This window comes from Piliocolobus tephrosceles, chromosome 11 (assembly GCF_002776525.5).
Source record: "Piliocolobus tephrosceles isolate RC106 chromosome 11, ASM277652v3, whole genome shotgun sequence".
Lineage (NCBI taxonomy): Eukaryota > Metazoa > Chordata > Mammalia > Primates > Cercopithecidae > Piliocolobus > Piliocolobus tephrosceles.
Window position 1 is genome coordinate 54,768,549 of NC_045444.1, and position 19,619 is coordinate 54,788,167.

Sequence of the window (19,619 nt, forward strand, 5' to 3'; positions counted from 1 at the left end):
CATGGCCAAACGATGTATCCACAGAACAATTTGAAACTAGACCTTTTGGAAGCGAACTCCTACAAACTGTCATCAGTGTTAGCAGAACTTGAGCAGAGACCTCAACCCAGCCATCCTTGCAGTAACTCCATCTTCAGGTGGAGGGAAAAGGTAACATTCAAGGAGACTGGTTGTAAGTTCTTGATTGGGCCTGCTGGGTGGAGTGGCTTAAAGTAGCATCAGGGCAAAAAAGATGTTAGGAATTCTATGTGATATTAATATTCATACACTTAATAAGATAAATGTTTTTATTTCTTTTGAGCACAACAAGAGCTAGACACAACTGAATACATTTGTGTACGCCAAACTTCTATGAGGAGCTGAAAAACACTTTCAATGTCTTCTGGCTTATCATACCTGAATTTTATCGTTTGGATGTGCTTTTACAGTAAAATTTCTACTAAATTTAAATTTTAATATTCATACAGACCTAAATTATAAGATTTTGTGGTATGTATTAGTCTCATCTGTTTAACATGGTGCCTAACGCAGATAATGCATCATTACAGCTCTGAAATTCACATACACCTATTTTCCTAGTGCTGCATTCCAGGAGTGGATGAGCAGGTGAACGTAAATGGTAGCTATTGCTTGTGGCTATTTTTGTTACTGATCAGAAGGGGGAGCCGTAATCATCTTGTGAAGGGACGGTTTTCTAAGAGGCTCAAGAGCTCAAAAACAATCTCAGTCATTTAGAGGGTTGTGATCATTTCACTTGCATTAAGCCAACTAAAGTTGTATTTGTTTTTTTTTGTTTGTTTGGTTTTTTTTTTTGTTGAGACAGAGTCTCACTCTATCACCCAGGCTGGAGTGCAGTGGCCGGATCTCAGCTCACTGCAAGCTCCGCCTCCCGGGTTCCCGCCATTCTCCTGCCTCAGCCTCTGGAGTAGCTGGGACTACAGGCGCCCGCCACTTCACCCGGCTAGATTTTTGTATTTTTTTAGTAGAGACGGGGTTTCACCCGTGTTAGCCAGGATGGTCTCGATCTCCTGACCTCGTGATCCGCCGTCTCGGCCTCCCAAAGTGCTGGGATTACAGGCTTGAGCCACCACGCCCGGCCCTAAAGTTGTATTTGTAAAAGTAATGTTATGAATGTTACTATTTGACCTAGACACACAGGTTAGAATTGGAAACACAGGCTATAAAGTACAGTAATTGTTTAATTTTGAAAATATTAAGGCTTCAACTCAAAACTGAAACACAGTAGGGCTTAGAAATCTATTGAATTATTTATACCCCTCAGTTTAAAAACTTCCAGTCCAGGTGCAGTGGCTCATGCCTGTAATCTCAGCACTTTAGGAGGCCGAGGTAGGCAGATCACCTAAGGTCAGGAGTTCCAGACCAGCCTGGCTGACATGGTGAAACCTGTCTCTATCAAAAATACAAAAATGAGTTAGGCATGGTGGCATGCCTGTAATCCCAGCTACCAGGGAGGCTGAGGCAGGAGAATCACTTGAACCCAAGAGGTGGAGGTTGTAGTGAGCTGAGATCATGCCACTGCACTCCAGCCTGGCTGACAGGGCAAGATTCTGTCTAAAAAAAAAAAAAAATCTTGAGGAAAACAGCTATAAAAGAGTTAATTTTCATGAATGTTTATGATAATCATGTTATAAAATATGACTTTTTATACCATTTGAACAGGAGCATACTCATAGCTATGTGAAAATATCTCGGCCTTTTTTAATGAAGAGATTAGAGAATATTGTGAGCAAAGCATCTTCTGGTGGGCAGAGCAATCCAAGTTCTTCAACTCCAGGTAATCCCATGCCCCCAATCTTTTTGGCCTGGGTCCTAATGGTAGGGCACATTGCTACATTTAAACTTTATTTTCAGAGCCACTTTCACCTGTATCTGTTTAAGGAAATTTATATTTCCATCGGGACTGATTAATTTGTTAGACTCTGTAGCTTTATGTAAAAATGGGAGAAGTTAAGAAGAGTAGAGGGTTGGGAAAGTATTTTATAATATGAGAAGTTCCCTCAGATATCAGATGGCTGGCATCCACCTTATTCAAATGGCCTGTTATTTGCCATTCACATAATCACACTTAAACCATTGTGAGGAGCTTAGCCGCTCTGTGTCCATAGCCTCCTCCAAACTCCCATAAGAAGCCTGTCCTCTCTGCGAGACACATAGTGATCCAGGTGGTTTGCCAGGGCTTGGACTCATGGCCTACAAACCCCCGTTAGCAGTCATCTGACTTCAGTCATTCGTGCACCCACACACCACACTGCTCTTCATCTTTCAGCACACACACACACACATCACTATCCCTGCATGTTCAAGTATAATTACCATAATCTTGACTATCTAGTTTTTAAATAGAAATTGGTTAAAAAAAAAAAAGAACTTCAGTAAAACCAGGACATTATGGTTCACACAATGTATTAAGGAGTCACCGCTGCATTGTTTGAGAAACAGTTCCATACATAGCTAGGGATGATAACACGCACATGCCCCAAATATCCCCTATTTATACCTGAATGGCAAAACTAGTGAATGTTTTCCAAAACATGCATGCAATGTTTTTCTCTAGACTATTTCATGTATTATAATATAGTTTTTGGTTATATAACATATGCAGTCCATACATATAGAAAGTGCATCATAAATGGTTTTTGAATCAAGGAATGAAATTATGTAAAAATTACAAACTTTCCTTTTGAGAAAAATTTAATATATTGAAACTCTGCACCACACTGTTAAATAACCAAAGAGCTTCAGCTCATATTCATTTGCCTGCTAACACAGCATAGTAATTACAGCTTAATCTATTTCAGTCCCTGGTGCAGCCCAGCTCAGCAGCAGACTTTGCAAGGCCTTATATTCTTTTCAAGCCAGGCAAGATGATGAGTTGAATTTGGAAAAGGGTAAGAATCATTCTCAAATATTTTAATTGCCTTCCCATATTGAGATTCTTAGCATGAATAAAACCCTTAGTGTGGCAGCCTTAAGAGTTACTACCATGTCAAATCAGTTCACCCTTCTTGAAAGATAAGCACATCTAAAACAAAAGCCCGCATAATGATAATAGCTAACACTTATTCTGTTTTTTACGTGCCAGACATTGTTGCAAGCATATTGTCCAATTTAATATTAATGAAACCCTTGGAGGGTTTTATTGGTTATTCCCATTTCATAGCAGAGGAGACTGACACACAGAAAGGTTAGGTGCTTTGGCTAATGCCACAGGCTATGGCAGCCCAGGTTTTGAACTTGGAAACACAGCTATACTACTAATCACAATGCACACTGGGGTAGAATGTCAGTAATGGAAAGCGATTAGAGGTGTACCCCACCTTTTTATTTTCTAGAAGCTAGACCTGCAGGAATGTGAAGTGACTTCCTCTCTCAACTTAGTGGAAGTGCAAATTCTAGAACCTGGGTCAGCTGACTCCCAGCTTAGTGCTGGTCTCACTTACTTCTCAGAAAAGCTTTTTATGTCCAGTCTAAAGAATAAGACCCCCTTCTTTGTGTCACAGAGTTTTATTTAACATGGAAAGGTGTTATATAGTGGCTTTATAATATAAACCACAACATTATTAAAGAAAAACGTCTCCAGCCTCAACCTTCATTATGTGTCCAGTTAGAAATCACGTTTGGATGTTAGTGCTAAGACAGAGATCTGGAAACGGAAGGGTTAGTGAGAAAGAGTAACGTTGTGGGGGAAAGTATATTATCCAAAACAAGGAAAATCAAGATACATTTTGTAGCCAAACGACAGGGACACCGCACATTTGCTATTTATTGGGTGTTTCCTTTGCAGCATTTGCCAGTCATCTCTCCCTAGGCAATTACTTTTCTTCCTATGTGAATAAAAGACATACTTCCCAGATGCCACCTAGAACCCATGGATGCTGCATTTGAGTTACATCATTCACAATAAATTGATTATCTTGTTTTCAGTTCTCTGCTGGTTGCAAAGCCTACTCACACTTTATATTCTAAGTAGTTTCTTTCAATGAAACATGACATTGGAGGCTTAGGGAAGCTGGCAATACAATTTGAAATCATTTGTTGGAATTCTTGTTAATAGATTATGTCAATTTACTGACCTGAGAGAACCCATTAAAGGCAGAACTTAGAGACTGAGAATGATCTCCTTTAAGAATGGTGATTTATGACTAAGAAAAGACAGAAAAGGAGTTAATAGTCTCCTTTGTCTTAGAAAGAGAATTGCTGAGTAAGAGTGAAGGGAAGACTGAAAAATCACCTCAGAATGACGCTAAAGAAAAAGAAGCTCTTGGATCCTGAAGGGGGCAGATCTTTCTACTTTTATGACAATAGCCATGTTTCTTGTCCAATTTGCTATGGAATTCTCTTTATTTGAATCATTGCTTTAAAAAATATTGTCTCCAAATTGATGTTGTATTAAAGTTGGCTAAGTTGTTGAACGGGGAGTTACATTTCTATGCAAAGTTGTGAGTTAAGCTTTTGGACTGTGAAATCAGGTATAATGCAGAGGCATTGTCTTGATCTTAGGAAAACACTGTTGGTGAGACATACTTATAGCAGCCAACATGCCAAAGTATCATAAACACCAGCATATGAAACCCTCCAAGTATGGACACCAAGAGAGTTTGCTGACAATCCATCAGCTACATAGAAAGTGAGCCAGGCAGCATAAGGACATATGACTCAAGGTGATTTTTTTTTTTTTTTTTTTTTTTGGAGACAGAGTCTCGCTGTGTCACCCAGGCTGCAGTACAGTGGTGTGATCTTGGCTCACTGCAACTTCCACTTCCCGGGTTCAAGTGGTTCTCCTGCCTCAGCCTCCTGGGTAGCTGGGACTACAGGCGTGTGCCACCACACCCAGCTAATTTTTGTATTTTTAGTAGAGACGGGGTTTCACCATGTTGGTCAGGCTGGTCTCGAACTCCTGACCTTGTGATCTGCCTGCCTTGCCCTCCAAAGTGCTGGGATTACAGGCGTGAGCCACCACATCCGGCCAATCCTGTTTTTAAGCAATTATTTTATCTCAGTTGTTCATTATCTTACTCTTTTTAGTATCCTCTGGATTATGCCTGCTTTATACACAGGTGTTTGATACATTTGGCTTCATCTGAATCAAGTGCAGAAAATGACACTACCAAGTAACTCCTTGAAGCAGAACCTCCTTAAAACTCTTATCAATCGGGCCGAGGCATGTGTTCACATTGCAGAGACCCGTTTGTCTTAACTGTGTATTTTCACAGGTGACATTGTGATTATACATGAGAAAAAAGAAGAAGGATGGTGGTTTGGATCTTTGAATGGGAAAAAAGGCCATTTTCCTGCTGCTTATGTGGAGGAGTTACCTTCAAATGCTGGCAACACAGCTACAAAGGCATAAAACAAGACTCTGAACATACTACCTTCACACTCTGTAACCAACAATACAGTGTGGTTCAAATAAGAATAAAGTGCTATTATCTTTACAGGGTTTTCTTTTGAAATGGATGGAGTTTTACCTGCATGTCACAGCACTTTGCATTCATGATTATTAGCTTGAAACAGTCAGATAAAACATGGATGGGTGGAGACAGACAAGGAAGAGGTTCCTTGGTTCCTAGAGTTTCCGAATTCTAGGAGACCCTAGGGATGATCCAGTATAACCCCTGGTGTCACAGAAAGAGACTGAGTCCAAGGTGGGTTCAGCTGCTTGCCTGAAGTCACAGAGTTATCTGGTAGACAATAGCGGTGAGGACTTAGATGTCTTTTTCCTCTGGATTTGGGTGGCAACAGAGCACAGCAGGCCTACAACGGGGTCAAGCAGAGCCTGGGAAATGAGGAATACAGATCAATTCCAAGCAGAGAGACAGGCAATCAAAACACCAATGAGATCAACCCAAATTAGGGGATGGTAGGATAAAAGATCCAAAGAAAGGGTGGTAGACAAAGGTCCAGCTCCCAGGCTGAGGGCCTCCGGGCAGAATGCAGTTTCATCCTAAGCCAATGATCTTCTGAGGCAGTTGCTTCATATATATCCCCTGCCCACCACCAGAGCTGCTCTTAGAGTGAGGTCAAGTGTGAGCCAGAGATGGCTAGAGATACAAGAACAAGAGCAAATTGGACAGGAAAGGGCTAGGAGGGAGATAGTGCCACAAATTTCATGCCTTCTTGCCCATTTGGAAACCTCATTTACCAATTCAGAAATAAGGAATTCTGTACTTCCCAACTAAGTCATTATGGACGGAATATCTTAAGCAGCTTCCTAATGGAAGGACTTTAAATGATAGTGGATTTCTAGTTTGAATGGAAAGTTCAGGAAACCAATCTTCACTATCAAAATGGAATATTTAGGGTGAAGAAAATTTATGGTACTTCCTCATATGACCCATCATGTACAAAGGTTGGGAATGAGAGAGGCTAGGCCCCGAAACTACTTCCAAGGGGAACAGTTTAGAGTGAAGAGAAATGTTACAGCAGCTTCTTTCAGAAAATGACCTGAGTTGGCCTGGTGATCACACACTCCATTGATTGGAAGGTCATGGTCTTCATGAAACTGCTGGGTATGTTTTTACTCTTGTGCCAAATAGGCTGTCCTTTAGAGCTTCAATACAGGCATTAAAGGAGTAATTAAAATCCATCCCATTACTCTCCTGCCCCTGACCTCTTTTTTAAAAAAATTCATCAAATTTTATACTTTCAAGAAGAAATTTTTCAAACTGAGGACTATATTTTGCAAGTCTGTACCATTACACTCCTATAGCGGAATATAAGTAACACAATAGATATTTAGATACAGATATTAGAGCTGAAGGAGCGCAAGTAAAATTTGTTATGTGAGACGTAACTTACAGCCCAGAACAGCTCAGAAGTTTTAATGCCATCCTTAATGGTGTCTTAATGAAGGCTTTCTGCAAGTAGAAAGTTGGCTGGATAATAGGCCATTAGACCATGAACAGAAATTTTAAATTTATATTTCCTTTTCATCTTACTTCTTTCCATTAAGCCTTGATGGATAAAAAATTATGTAGCAATTGACTGCAGCCTACACCAGACGATTTTCTGTGGAGAAAATCATCATAATGGTAGTTGGACCCTAAAACTCTTTGAAAGTAATTTTCAAAGAAAGACATCTTTTTTCCTTCATAAATCAGTTGTGTTTTATGAAAACATAAATGGTTCCCCCTGGAATGTTGCTGCAAATTATTTTTGCATCTGACATATAACTTTCAAGCTTCAAAGAAATACTATAAACTAGATGAAATACAAATATAATTGGATATAGCGGACTTGTTGAGTATCTTTTTAGTAGGGCAAGAACTTTCTGATTAGATAGATGGGGATGATCCTCCAGAAAGATTTAGTGCATATTGTGGTGAACATTAATTATGGGCTGAAGTCTCCTATGTAGAATAACTTTAATGTTAGTGCTTTAAAACTATTAAATGGACTTTCATAATTATACTCCACTAAGTTTTGTATGTCAGGAAGTTTTTAGTACCATTGACAACCTGAAATATAGGCCGCAGAGGCCAATATTGAGCACATTGATGTTACTCTATTTTTTCTCCTTTCTAGTAGAGGAAAAGCTGACATATCCATCATGCTATCAACCAGAAAGATTTACTAATTTCATTTTTGTGCATTTTCACTTACCCATAATAATTAATATGCCTAATGACAAGGCATTTTAATCACTTAAAGTGACTTATGATTCATCAAAAATGTAATATTCCGTTTGGGGGTAAATGTTATTGTATAGTATTATAAAACTTTAACTGATCAGTAATTTGAACACAGTTTAATTTTGTTCTCCCTCAAGATAAAACCCGTCCCCTCCCAAAGCCTTGACAGCCTTGAGGGGTAATCAGCCTGGCTGGGAGAAAGAGAAGTGGGTTAGATCAAATAGCGGCACACCCTAGTGTCCTCTGCAATCTCATACAGGAAGATGGGCTTGGGGTGGCGGGGCATGAAAAGGTGGGACTCAGACTTGGGTCAGAGAGTGAGGACACAGCAGAGACGAGCAGAAACCTTTTGCAGAGAGAATGCAGCTACCTGGATAGAGCTGAAGATGATGGATGAGGGGAATGTCAAAGGTCCCAGGATGCTGTGATCCAGCATGGAGGATCTGGATCCCTGGACTTTCTGCTGAGCAGCAATGGAGACAGGAGTGAGAAAACCAGTGAGCTAGAGAATCCAGGTTGTGTTTATACAAATAGGAGGTCAGTTCCGGGAAAGTAAGGGGAAGTATGGGTGCCTGAGATCAGGGAAATCCTGCTGAAGGGGCAGAGCCCTAGGGATACTAACTGGGTCAGGGGGTCAGAGGAATAGGAGGAAAGCAGCTTTGCTCTGAGGTTGGAGTAAATGGACCTACAGAGAATTAGGGTGAAAACCTCTTTCTCAAAGGAACTATGGAATTGGAGAAGCAGACCTAGGAGGGGAAGCAAACTGAACTGGTTGGAGACAAACTTTGGTTTTAAAGCTCAGGACTAACAGAGGGCTCTAGGTCAACAAAGGGAATCATATCAAGGAGCACCTAGAAGCATGCCACGTATATGGGGAAACTGGGCTTTCCTCACATGGGGCAAATGGGAATTGCTTTCTCCAGTGATTCTTCCAGTGTGGTGCCTGGACCAGCATACTCCTCACACCAGAAGTAGTCTTGGCCAGTCATGGTGGCTCACACCTGTAATCCCACCACTTTGGGAGGGCAAGGTGGGTGGATCACTTGAGGTTAGTAGTTCAAGACCAGCCTGGGCAACGTGGCAAAAACCTATCCCTACAAAAAATACAAAATTAGCCGGGTGTGGTGGTGCATGCCTATAGTCCCAGCTACTCAGGAGGCTGAAGCACAAGAATGGCTTGAACCCGGAAGGCAGAGGTTGCAGTTAGCTGGGATTGCACCACTGCACTCCAGCCTGGGTGACAGCAAGACTCCATCTCAAAAAAAAAAAAATCATCTTTGAACTAGATTTTGAAGGATGAATAGAAGTTACCATGTGGAGAGGTTAAGAAACAAAAGATCTGTCATTTAAATACTAGGTCTAAAGACAATGAGTCCTCTTTCTCAAAAGAGCCCCCCGTCTCTATTCTTGTAAGGAAGAGAGAGCAGTAAATAAATGCAAGACACCATGATAAATGCTGTAACAGGAGTATGATAAGAGGTAATGAGGACATTTAGGAGTGAGAGGTTTCAATCAGGATCGAGGCGATCAGGGAAAGTCCGGGCTGCCTGGAAGTTAAGCAAGTGAGACGGGTTGGGTGAGTGCTATAGGCAGATGAGGAAGAGGCACTGCACCTAAGCACTGGAAAGTACACGTTTGTAACAACTGACCAGGCACCAGTCCACAAAGTATCTGGAAATTATCTGACCATAATATAATGTAGAAATCATTAAGAAAATGGTAACTGAAAAAAACCTTGTGCATTTGGAGAACGTGTATGTGTGCCCACACCCATATATGCACATACGCATATACTTCTAAATAATCCACGGTCCAAGAAGAAATCTTAATGGAAACTAGAAAATGTTAGAAATAAAAAATGAAAAAGACACTATTTATCAAAATCTGTAGTTTCGGGAAAGCAGCTATAAAAAAAGTCCTAAAAGGAAAGGAGAAACGCTAAAATTAATAAACGAAGCATCCTAATTATGTTTATCAAAATAACAGCAGAATCAACCCAAAGTAAAAACACTGAAGAAGAGGAGGAGGAGGAGGAGGAGAAGGAGAAATGGGCTGGGCACGGTGGCTCAGGCCTATAATCCCAGCACTTTGGGAGATGGAGGCGGGTAGATCAGGAGGTCAGAAGTTCGAGACCAGCCTGAGCAACATGGTGAAACCTCGTCTCTACTAAAAATACTAAAATTAGCCAGGCATGGTGGCACATGCCTGTAATCCCAGCTACTCAGGAGGCTGAGGCAGGAGAATCGCTTGAGCCTGGGAGGCAGAGTTTGCAGTGAGCTGAGATGGCGCCACTGCATTCCAGCCTGGGCAACAGAGCGAGACTCTGTCTCAAAAAAAAAAAAAAAAAAAAAAAAAGGAAGAAAGAAAGGAAAGAAAGAGAGAGAGAAAGAAAGGAGAGATGAAACAAAATAGAAGAGTATGAACAAGGCTATCCATTGGTTCTTTGAAAGGATTAATAAAATGAGCAAATCTTGGTGAGAATGAAAAAAGGTATGAATAAACATTATAAGAAAAAGGTAGGCTGGGTGCGGTGGCTCATGCCTGTGATTTCAGCACTTTGAGAGGCCATGGCTGGCAGATCACTTGAGCCCAGGAGTTCAAGACTAGCCTTGGCAACACAGGGAGACCCTGCCTCTAAAAATAAATAAATAAATAAATACATACATACATACATACATACATACATAAAAAATTTAAGTAGATGCTATAGATGTAGCAGTTATCTAAAAGATAAAATTATATACTATGAATCTTTACACCAATTAATTTGAAAGCCAAGAAAAAGAGACAAATTTCTCAAAAAATATGAATGATCAAAACTTAGAATACAATAACTGAATGATTTAATAACTGTTAAAGAAATATAATGAGTACCTTTTTAAAACTCTTCCTACAAAAAAATCCCCACAAGACCAGATAGTTTGATAAGTGAGTTCAAAAACAATAATCTTATTCAAACTTTTTCAGGAAATAGAAAAATATACATGGGAAAATTATAACCCAATGTCACTTATGACTATAGATGTAAAAATTCAAAACAAAATATTCATAAACTGAAGCCAACACTGTATTAAAAAAAAGACTGCACATGACTAAAGTGGATTTATTCCAACAAGGCAAAGTTAATTCAACATTTTTTTTCAAAAGCTTGTTAATGTAAATCACATTAATAGGTTAAAGATGAAAATTTATATAAGTACAGAAAAACATAAAATTCAACAAATATTCACAATTACTTTTAGTTAATTGGGAATAAAAGAAAATCTTCTTCATTTCCCCCAAGTCTGGGAAACCACACACATAGTAGAGTATGGCCAGATGAGAAAAGTGACCCTCAAAAAGGGTAAATAACTTGCACAAGGTCATGTATCAGCTTCAATAGTAGAGCAAAGACTGGCCTGTGTCTTAATTCTCAACTTTTTCCCCCCACAATACCATGTTGGTGCCGGAATATAGAGCTTTTTGCAAGACAAGTTAAAATATTCAACATTTGCCATTATATAGATAACATTTATTTGAATCTCAAACATTGCCTCTTTCCAAAATTCTCATAAACATTAAGTGAGTAAAATAACTTCTCCCTTGAAGTTTTTCCATTTGCTAGACCTTATTCTCAGCTGCTACTTCCAGCTTGCCTAGTTGCTAAGGAAAAAGGAAAACGTGTGTCTAAACTTGAAACATTCTTCACACCAAATCATACACTTTTCATATTTCACACTACGATATACTAACAATACCAGGAAAGGGCTGATTTTATATAGCATATAGATCCTCCCGTTAACTGATAGACTCTTTTTCTATTTAGATGAAACTCTTATCTTTATTCAGAAAGGAACTTGTTCTGTCAGCTTGTTACTGAGTCAAGAAGTGCTCACCGGGTTCAGTGGCTCATGCCTGAAATCCCAGCACTTTGGGAGGCTGAAGTGGGTGGATCCCTTGGGCCCAAGAGTTTGAGACCAGCCTGGCAACATGGCAAAACCCAGTCTCTACAAAAAATACAAAAATTAGCCGGGTGTGGTGGTGCATGCCTGTAGTCCTAACTACTCGGGACTCCAGCCTGGGCGACAGAGTGAGACCCTGTCTCAAAAAACAGCAGTCATCTTTAACTTCCAAAAATGTCCAAACACCTTAGCAGCATGCCTGCAGATATTGTTGAACAAGCCACCTCTTTCACGAAGTACAATTTTGATTCCCCATCAAATAATTTTCTGTTGAGTCTTGATAATGTGTTCAACATTAATACGTATTTATTAAGCTTCTACTATATCCCAGACACTGCTAGGTAAGAGAGCTAAATGCCACCATGGTACACAAATTCAAACATAACTAATTATGTCTGTACAGGATTTTCTGAATTGAAAAATAACCAACACTTTCTAATTCTCATTAGCTTGGAAATTGAAACTTTAGATATATTAGTAGAACACTGTAGTAATTTTGTGCTTTTTTTTTTAACTTAATTTGTTACTGAGATTAATTTTAGAGACCTGCACCATCTTATTACAAAATGTAGAATAGATGAGTGACCCCATTTGGATTCCATTTCAAGCAGTGTTACTTACATTTGTGCCTATATTTTCCCACTTAAGAAAGTATCTTATCTGTGTATCTTGTGCTTTATTTCCACATTAGGAAGATTTTAAATGTTTAAAAATTATTTCATTGTTATGACACATCATCTTAAACATAATGCATAAAAAAGCACGTATACTAAGGTAGCTCAGTTTGCCTTTTATATGTGTTATTAATCAGCTCAAGTGGAATTTTCATAATGCATCAACTTTAAAATGTGAGCTAATATATTAGTATCAGCTCCAAAATATCCCTAGGTGGGTATAGAGTAAACTTCAAAAATTAAGTTTTGTTTTTGTTTTGCTTTAAAGGGATAGGGTCTTTCTCTGTCACCTAGGGCTGGAGCTCACTGCTGAGCTCAAGCAATCCTTCCACCTCTGTCTTGCAAGTAGTTGGGACTATAGGCATGTATCACCATGCCTGGCAAATTAAATTCTTTTTAGAGATGGGGTCTGGCTTTGTTGCCCAGGCTGGTCTTGAACTCCTGGCCTCCTCAGTCTTCCGTAGTGCTAGGATTACAGGCATTAAGTCACCATGCTCAGCCTAAGGCTTTTATATTTGCTCAAACAGATTAAAAACTTATGCACAAATTAATAGCCCTCTCACACACCATTCCAAAAAAGACCTGGGTTGATGACTGCAGTCTACATCCCTAGTGACTGTTCTCAATGAGCCACTGGGGTTCTAAACACCTCATACTCTGCTCACTGTTTCCCTGAGATCTGCAGCTCTTTTACCATTTTAGTGAGGCTATTTCCTAAGGATCCAGACAAAGCATAGTCCTCCTCTGCTTTCAAGATAATTTAGTTCTTTTTCTTAATCATTATACTTCTATAGAAACACAAAACCCAAATTATATTATAGAAATTCAAATTTGTTGAGAATCTTTAAGAACTTTGCTTTTGCATATTTTCCCTGTAATGTAGTATAGAAAGGCTATAAGGCATCGTCTAGATCTAGGTGAAACTCATGGATTCAGTTGCCAGCTTGTCATCTGGGTTTGATTCCCAACTCTAACACTCAGCAGCAGTGTGACTTTAAGTCATTTAAACTCTGTACCTTGTATTCCTTATCTGTAGAACAAAAATTTCAATAGTATCTACCTCACAGGTTGTTGTGAGAATGTAAATGAGTAGATGGAGGTAAAGGGCTTAGCGCTTAGAACAGTGCTGGGCATGTAGGAAGTGCAAAAAAGAAAAAAAAAAAGGTATTAACCATTATTTTAAGATGGCCAGCTGACCAGGCTTGTTAGAATAATCCCCAATCTTGGAATGAATCAACTTCCCTGTTAAGAAAACAAATCAGTCTAATCGTATAATGTTCTATGGCCCAAGACCCTCTGCCCTCTGTTCATAATAATGTATTTTTCTTTGTATATTTGACTTTGGATTCCAGTAGCAAAGCTGGTTCCTATGTTTTGTTTTGAGACGGAGTCTTGCTTTGTCGTTCAGGCGGGGGTGCAGTGGCGCGATCTTGGCTCACTGCAACCTCCACCTCCTGGGTTCCAGTGATTATCCTGCCTCAGCCTCCTGAGTAGCTGGGATCATAGGCACGTGCCACCATGCCCAGCTAATTCTTGTATTTTTAGTAGAGACGGGGTTTCACCATGTTGCTCAGGCTGGTCTCGAACTTTGGGAGGCCTGCCTCGGCCTCCCAAAGTGCTGAGATTACAGCTGTGAGCCACTGTGTCTGGTCGTTCCTATGTTATCCTCTTGGGAATTTCCTGCTATGGAATCTCATTCTCAGATCTTGACCCCATTTCACCCACCAGTTAGAAGCGAAGAATGGCTGTTCCTTGAGGAAAAATGGGCCCTATGTGGGGATCTACCCATTTCTTCTCTCATCCCCAATTCTCATTTCTCCAACTTGCTGGTGAAAGAGATCTTTCAGAATTTCTCCTTGCTTAGGCAAGCTGGGTCAATGCCTAGTGCCTTCTTACTGTATGGTTCAAAACATTATGTCATCGAGTTTGCAGTATGAGATATGATCTTTCTTTAGCCTTCTTTGAGACAAGACCTTCCCTCAAGTTTTGTTACATTTGTTCACTGTAGATATATTTCAAGTGGAGAAATTCAGTCAACACATACTCACTGCAGATAGTCATCTAATGTTTCTAATGCCAAACATCTAAGCTGTCTTTCCCCTTGTAGAACTATAACATCTCCATTCTTAGCCCAATTATTGAGGTTAATCTGCCTCTATAGCTGGGTTTCAGGGGGAATCTAGTATAACCCAACACATGTATTTTAGCCCCTTGATCACCTGTACTAACTTACAGGAACTGGATGAGTTTGAAATTGCTGTGGTCTACCACATAGAGGCTCAATCCAGAAGAAACAGATCCTGCTGATAGAAATTGAGCTCCAAATCAAGCTAGGTTCACAAAAACCGAAGTTGGGTTTTGGTATCATTTTTTGCATTCATTTAAATAAGTATATAAAAATAAGGCCAAATGTGAAAGTCTGCCCAGGAAAAACTGGAGTCTGCTTATTGTATTCTCTCTCTTAAAATACTCCCTTCAGACAAGCCCATGCTGAAATAGGATAGGTCTATTGCTAATAGCACCCATTCCAATCACCAGGACAGTTTATTAGCCTTTTATCTCTAGAGAAAATACCAATCAATGGTCCCTAAAAGCTGATCTACACACTGGCATGTGTCAGTGATAACATCTCCACCAGGCCATAGCATTCTTCTCAGGTAAGTTCTACTACTATATGCCAATGAGCAAAGCCTTGAGCCAAGTCCTAGGTATGAGTGGTGTTAGGGCTCAGAACATGATACCCCAAACTATGGTGCTTTAGCATGGTAAGTACTTTAAACTAAGAGAGATTACAAGGCCTCAGAAGCAGCGTCAGAACCAAGGTCTCTGACCTTTTCCTGCCTTCCTGCTTCTTGCTCCCTTCTTCTCCAAAGTAAGCTGTAAAACCTAGAAATATTATTCCAACCTTCCCCCACCTTACTATGTCATGAGACCCTCCTTCAATAAGGGTCCTGCCCCACGCCCAGGAAGAAGGAAAGCTACACAGAAAGACCCCAAGAAAGACCTGAACAGACAGGCCTTGCAGGTTTCTTCAGTTTATTACCACTAGATCACACTTGTTCATCCAATCACGTTTCTACATGGCTGTCCATTCTTCCATTCTTCATCAAACATAAGCATAAAAATAGACAGTTTTACCTGCATATTTGAGTCTTCATTTCTGAAGGCTCCCATGTCACATAAAACTTGGATTAAATACATTTGTTGTGTTTTTCTCTTGTTAACCTGTCTTTTGCTATAGGAGTGTTGGTTGTGACACTTATGATGGATGAGGAAAGGTATCACATCTTTCTGCCCCTACAGCGGCCACTGAGAGAGGCTGCTCTGAAACTCCCTTCCTCCTCTCACTAACTGGGTGACAAGTGTGAATTTTCCCCCAGATTATTAAGGGAGAAGACAGGAGAAGCAACTGAAGGCATGGAAGGCATTGTTCTATGGCTTTTAGGTGTGCTCACGATATACTGGAACAGTATTATGTAGCTTTCACTATAGCTAGCATACTTAAATGCCATCAAATTTACACAGAAAGGATGAGGACAAAAAAAAAAGTCCTAGAATAAGTTGACGTTTGAACTCTAATCTGTGGTGAACAGAATCCCAAGATGACAAACTTATATCCAGACCACAATTAAATGGCAAACATTACAGAATGGAAACTGTTTATAAATTTCTACATTTAGATTTTCAAAACCATATCCTAGTAAAATGCTGCCAACCTTCTTCTGATGTGAAGGATCGTCCTTTATTCTAATTATAGATCTCTCTTGGTGTAAGGTAAAAATATTCTTTCTTTTTTGACATTAGGTTGATAGTAAGATAGTAGAGTTTATTTTGCCCAGTACATGTTAAAAACTGTCAACCTTAGGTTGGGCCCATCCTTTTAATTTTTTAATATTGAGAGTCCATATTAAGTGGTACAAAAGCTTGGAGACCACTGAAACACAGTGCAGGCTGAACAAATTTCCATTCCCAGTGCTAGCCATAAGTTACGCATGCCTGATATTCACAGGAAAAAAAAAAAAAGTAGTAAACTAATTATCTTTCATTAATTAAAAGAACATATTTTACTTTATATGTTTCCCTAAGATTTTAATTAAAATACAGTAGTTCTCCCTTACCTGTGGGGGATGTTAAAAGACTCCCAGTAGATGTCTGAAACCTTAGGTAGTGCTAAATCCGATATAGACTGCTTTTTCCCCATACATAAACATCTACGATAAAGCTTTATTTACAAATTAGGCACAGTAAGAGGTTAACAACAATAAGTAATAAAATAGAACAATTATAACAACATATGGTAATAAAAGTTATGTATATGAAATGTTTCTTTCTCTCAAAATGTCTTGTACTGCATTCTACCCATTTAATATTTTTGGACCACAGTTGACTGACTAGAACTGTAAAAAGCAAAACTGCAGATAAGGATGGACTACTGTGATTGAAAGAAGTATGCCACACAGAATGTTACAAAAATACCAAAGAATTACAGGCAGACAGCAGATAACGAGAATTCTTTTAAAAAGAGACACAAAATAGAGAAAAAAAATAAACCATTTTTATATACACTATTTGTACCTTAATTATAAACCGTGGCAGTAAAAGCTTTCCGAACATTGGCAAGAAAAGCTGAAAAATTGTTGGTCTTCCTTACATTCTCTTGAAATTCTGCTAGGCCCTCAAGATGAGGGGCACTATCTGACACTAGGGAAAAAAAAAAAAATCAAAGACAATTAGAATGAGATTTTTTATGGCAGAGAAGTGTTTCTAATTTAGATGCTCTCATCTGTTTTGAATGTCAATTCCATCTTAATGAAATTCTTTGAGCAAAAAAGGATACACTTGATTTTCATACGCCACCTATCTTTTGGACCCTTCCTTCATTTAATCTCTAAATATTCAAATCTGAAGTACTATAATCTTGCTTTAAATTTAAGCAGATGGCACTCAAGGATTGAGAGTTTAGTGATGCAGAATGACCCTGCCCATCATCTTAAACCTATATATTTTGTTTCAACTATTTAAACTTTTTTTTAAAACTGTTAAGTCATTTTTATCTGCAAAACTTTGGTCTGACTGACTTTTCATTTCTGACCACTGGATTTGGAAAAAAAAAAAAAAAAAAAAAAAAAAGAACAATTTTTTTTTTTTTTTTGAGACAGAGTCTTGATTTGTCACCAAGCCTAGAAGTGCAGTGGTGCAATCTCAGCTCACTGCAACCTCCGTCTCCTGGGTTCAAGCAATTTTCTTGCCTCAGCTTTCTGAGTAGCTGGGATTACAGGTAACATGTATGTGCAGCTAACTTATGTATTTTTAGTAGAGACAGGGTTTCGCCATGCTGCCCAGGCTGGTCTTGAACTCCTGACCTCAAGTGATCTGCCAGCCTCTGCCTCCCAAAGTGCTGGAATTACAGGCGTGAGCCACCATGCCCAGCCTGAAAAAAAAAAAAAAACCAATTTTCAGTGCCTAGCCTTAATAACTTACAATTATGGAAGAAATATCTAGAATTTTCCAAGTGAAATGGCAGGCATTAGAAAATGTGCTTGCTATTCCAAGAGTGGTATTTACAAGGGCTATTAATCAAATGAGACTCAAAGTCACAAATAACAGTATTATCCTTGTATGTAGTTGTACCAGCTAGTACACTGGGACAAGTCTCTAGTGAAAGTGGTCAAAGGAAAAGAAATTCACCCATTATCAGATTTCCAGCTCTCGGGTACAGACTGCTTAGGAAACAAGGTCCATGACCACAGCAGAGAAACAACAGCAAAGGGCATCCGGTCCAAAATGTATCCTGTATATTCTATTTTAATATACTATCATGTACTATCAGATTATACCATAGGAGAATATCCAATTTAGAGAAAATTGAAAAGCTAGATAAGAGGTTTTTGGGGCTTGCTTTTTAAAATCTAGCACTAATTAGATTGGAAGATATTTATCTAGAGAGAAAAAAACCCAAACATCTGTATGTGAATCAGATTCTCAAAATATAAATTCCCTAGGAATAGGAACTGAGCCACCAGGGCACAGGGCTGTGCCAGCTCAGCAATTCACCTGCGTGTCTGTCAGCTATAAAGGCTTTAAGATGATAGCACAGGTGTAATGAGCTGAGAACCATTTTTATGAATTCCAATAAATTAAGGATTACTTGTACAGGGGCATTAGAAGAATAAACAAGAGATAAACGTATTTCTATTTCTTTCTTGTTCACATTATTATCAAAGATATATATTCCTTATAAATCAAAGGCCTTTTGGCCAGCTGCAGAGTCAGTAACTAACCTTTATTATCAATGTGTGAGATCTGCAGGATGAAATAGTTTTTCAAAAATGTATTTTTGGGAAAATAAATTGTTAAATTCTGGTGATTTTACATTTGACTTTAAACTTATCTACTTGGATAAGTTCTAATATTCACATTTAAGCAGCCATATTCTTTAAAGCTTCAGTTTTTTAAAAAGTTATCTAAAAGGAAAATTCATATTTGCATATGAATGCAGTGATTTTGTTTTTAGATTTTTCAGATACTCTGGCACTGTGCCATCCTGAACAGATGCTACTTATTAAGGATCCTAGACAATATCTATAAATCAAGACTATATTCACTTCCTTTAGAAGACTATAACCCAAGAAGCAAGACTGAAAAAGGAAGCAATAGAGTCTGGAGCTATTGCTTTCCTCCATATTACTTTATATTTTCTGATTGAAATAACACTTTGGAATGCCAATCTTAAATACCAGTTAGGAGATATTAGTACATACCTTCATAGTCCCTTGCTTCATTTAGATGCAGGGAAAACATAAATGGGCTCTCAGGATTCTTAGGGTCAATATTAGTGAATATAAACTGCAATTTCTCACCTGAAAAGAGATTGAACTATTTAGTGTGTCAAAGCTTTCAATAGCGATACCCTTTCTTACTCCATCTTGGATCAATATCTGCACTGCTAAGTATGTACAGTCACGTAACCAACATTTCCAAATGCAGAAGTTACAAATTCGTTTTAAAATATATTATAGTTTCAAAATGACATCAAAAATACAGTCAACAAAAGAAAAGCTAGATAAATTGGACTTTGTTAAAATTAAAAACTTTTGTCCTTCAAAGAACACTATCAAGAGAAGGAAAAGACAACCTAAAGAATGGGAAAAAATATTTGCAAATCATTTATCTGATAAAGGTTGAATACATAGAATGTATTTAAAACTCCTACAACTAAAAACCACCCAATTCAACAATGGGCAAAACACCTGAAAGAACATTTCTCCAAAGAATATATAAAAATGCCCATGAAGTACCTGAAAAGATGCTCAACATCATTAGTCATTATGTAAATGCAAGCTGAAACTACA

General features: G+C 38.7%; 2 protein-coding genes across 8 annotated transcripts in view; one reads left to right on the forward strand and one right to left on the reverse strand.

Moving 5' to 3' along the window:
* Positions 1-5,456, forward strand: part of NOSTRIN (nitric oxide synthase trafficking) — a 65,083-nt gene extending 59,627 nt beyond the window's left edge. For 5 of the 6 annotated variants that reach the window (XM_026454160.1, XM_026454163.1, XM_026454162.1 and 2 more), the window contains 4 exons: positions 25-150; positions 1,681-1,795; positions 2,820-2,909; positions 5,235-5,456. In XM_026454160.1, the coding sequence (XP_026309945.1) occupies positions 25-150; positions 1,681-1,795; positions 2,820-2,909; positions 5,235-5,371 (468 nt within the window). In that variant the 3' untranslated portion in view covers positions 5,372-5,456. The remainder of the gene's footprint in view (positions 1-24; positions 151-1,680; positions 1,796-2,819; positions 2,910-5,234) is intronic. The other variant, XM_026454161.2, reaches the window with a different exon arrangement.
* The window catches only part of SPC25 (SPC25 component of NDC80 kinetochore complex), a 30,230-nt gene continuing 15,570 nt past the window's right edge, over positions 4,960-19,619 (reverse strand). Inside the window, exons 6-8 of one of the 2 annotated variants that reach the window (XM_023189707.3) lie at positions 19,029-19,127; positions 16,843-16,968; positions 4,960-5,797 (exon numbers count right to left, since the gene is read on the reverse strand). In XM_023189707.3, coding sequence (XP_023045475.1) covers positions 16,844-16,968; positions 19,029-19,127 — 224 coding nt within the window. In that variant the 3' untranslated portion in view covers positions 4,960-5,797; position 16,843. Of the gene's footprint in view, positions 5,798-16,798; positions 16,969-19,028; positions 19,128-19,619 lie in introns of those variants that run through there. The other variant, XM_023189706.1, reaches the window with a different exon arrangement.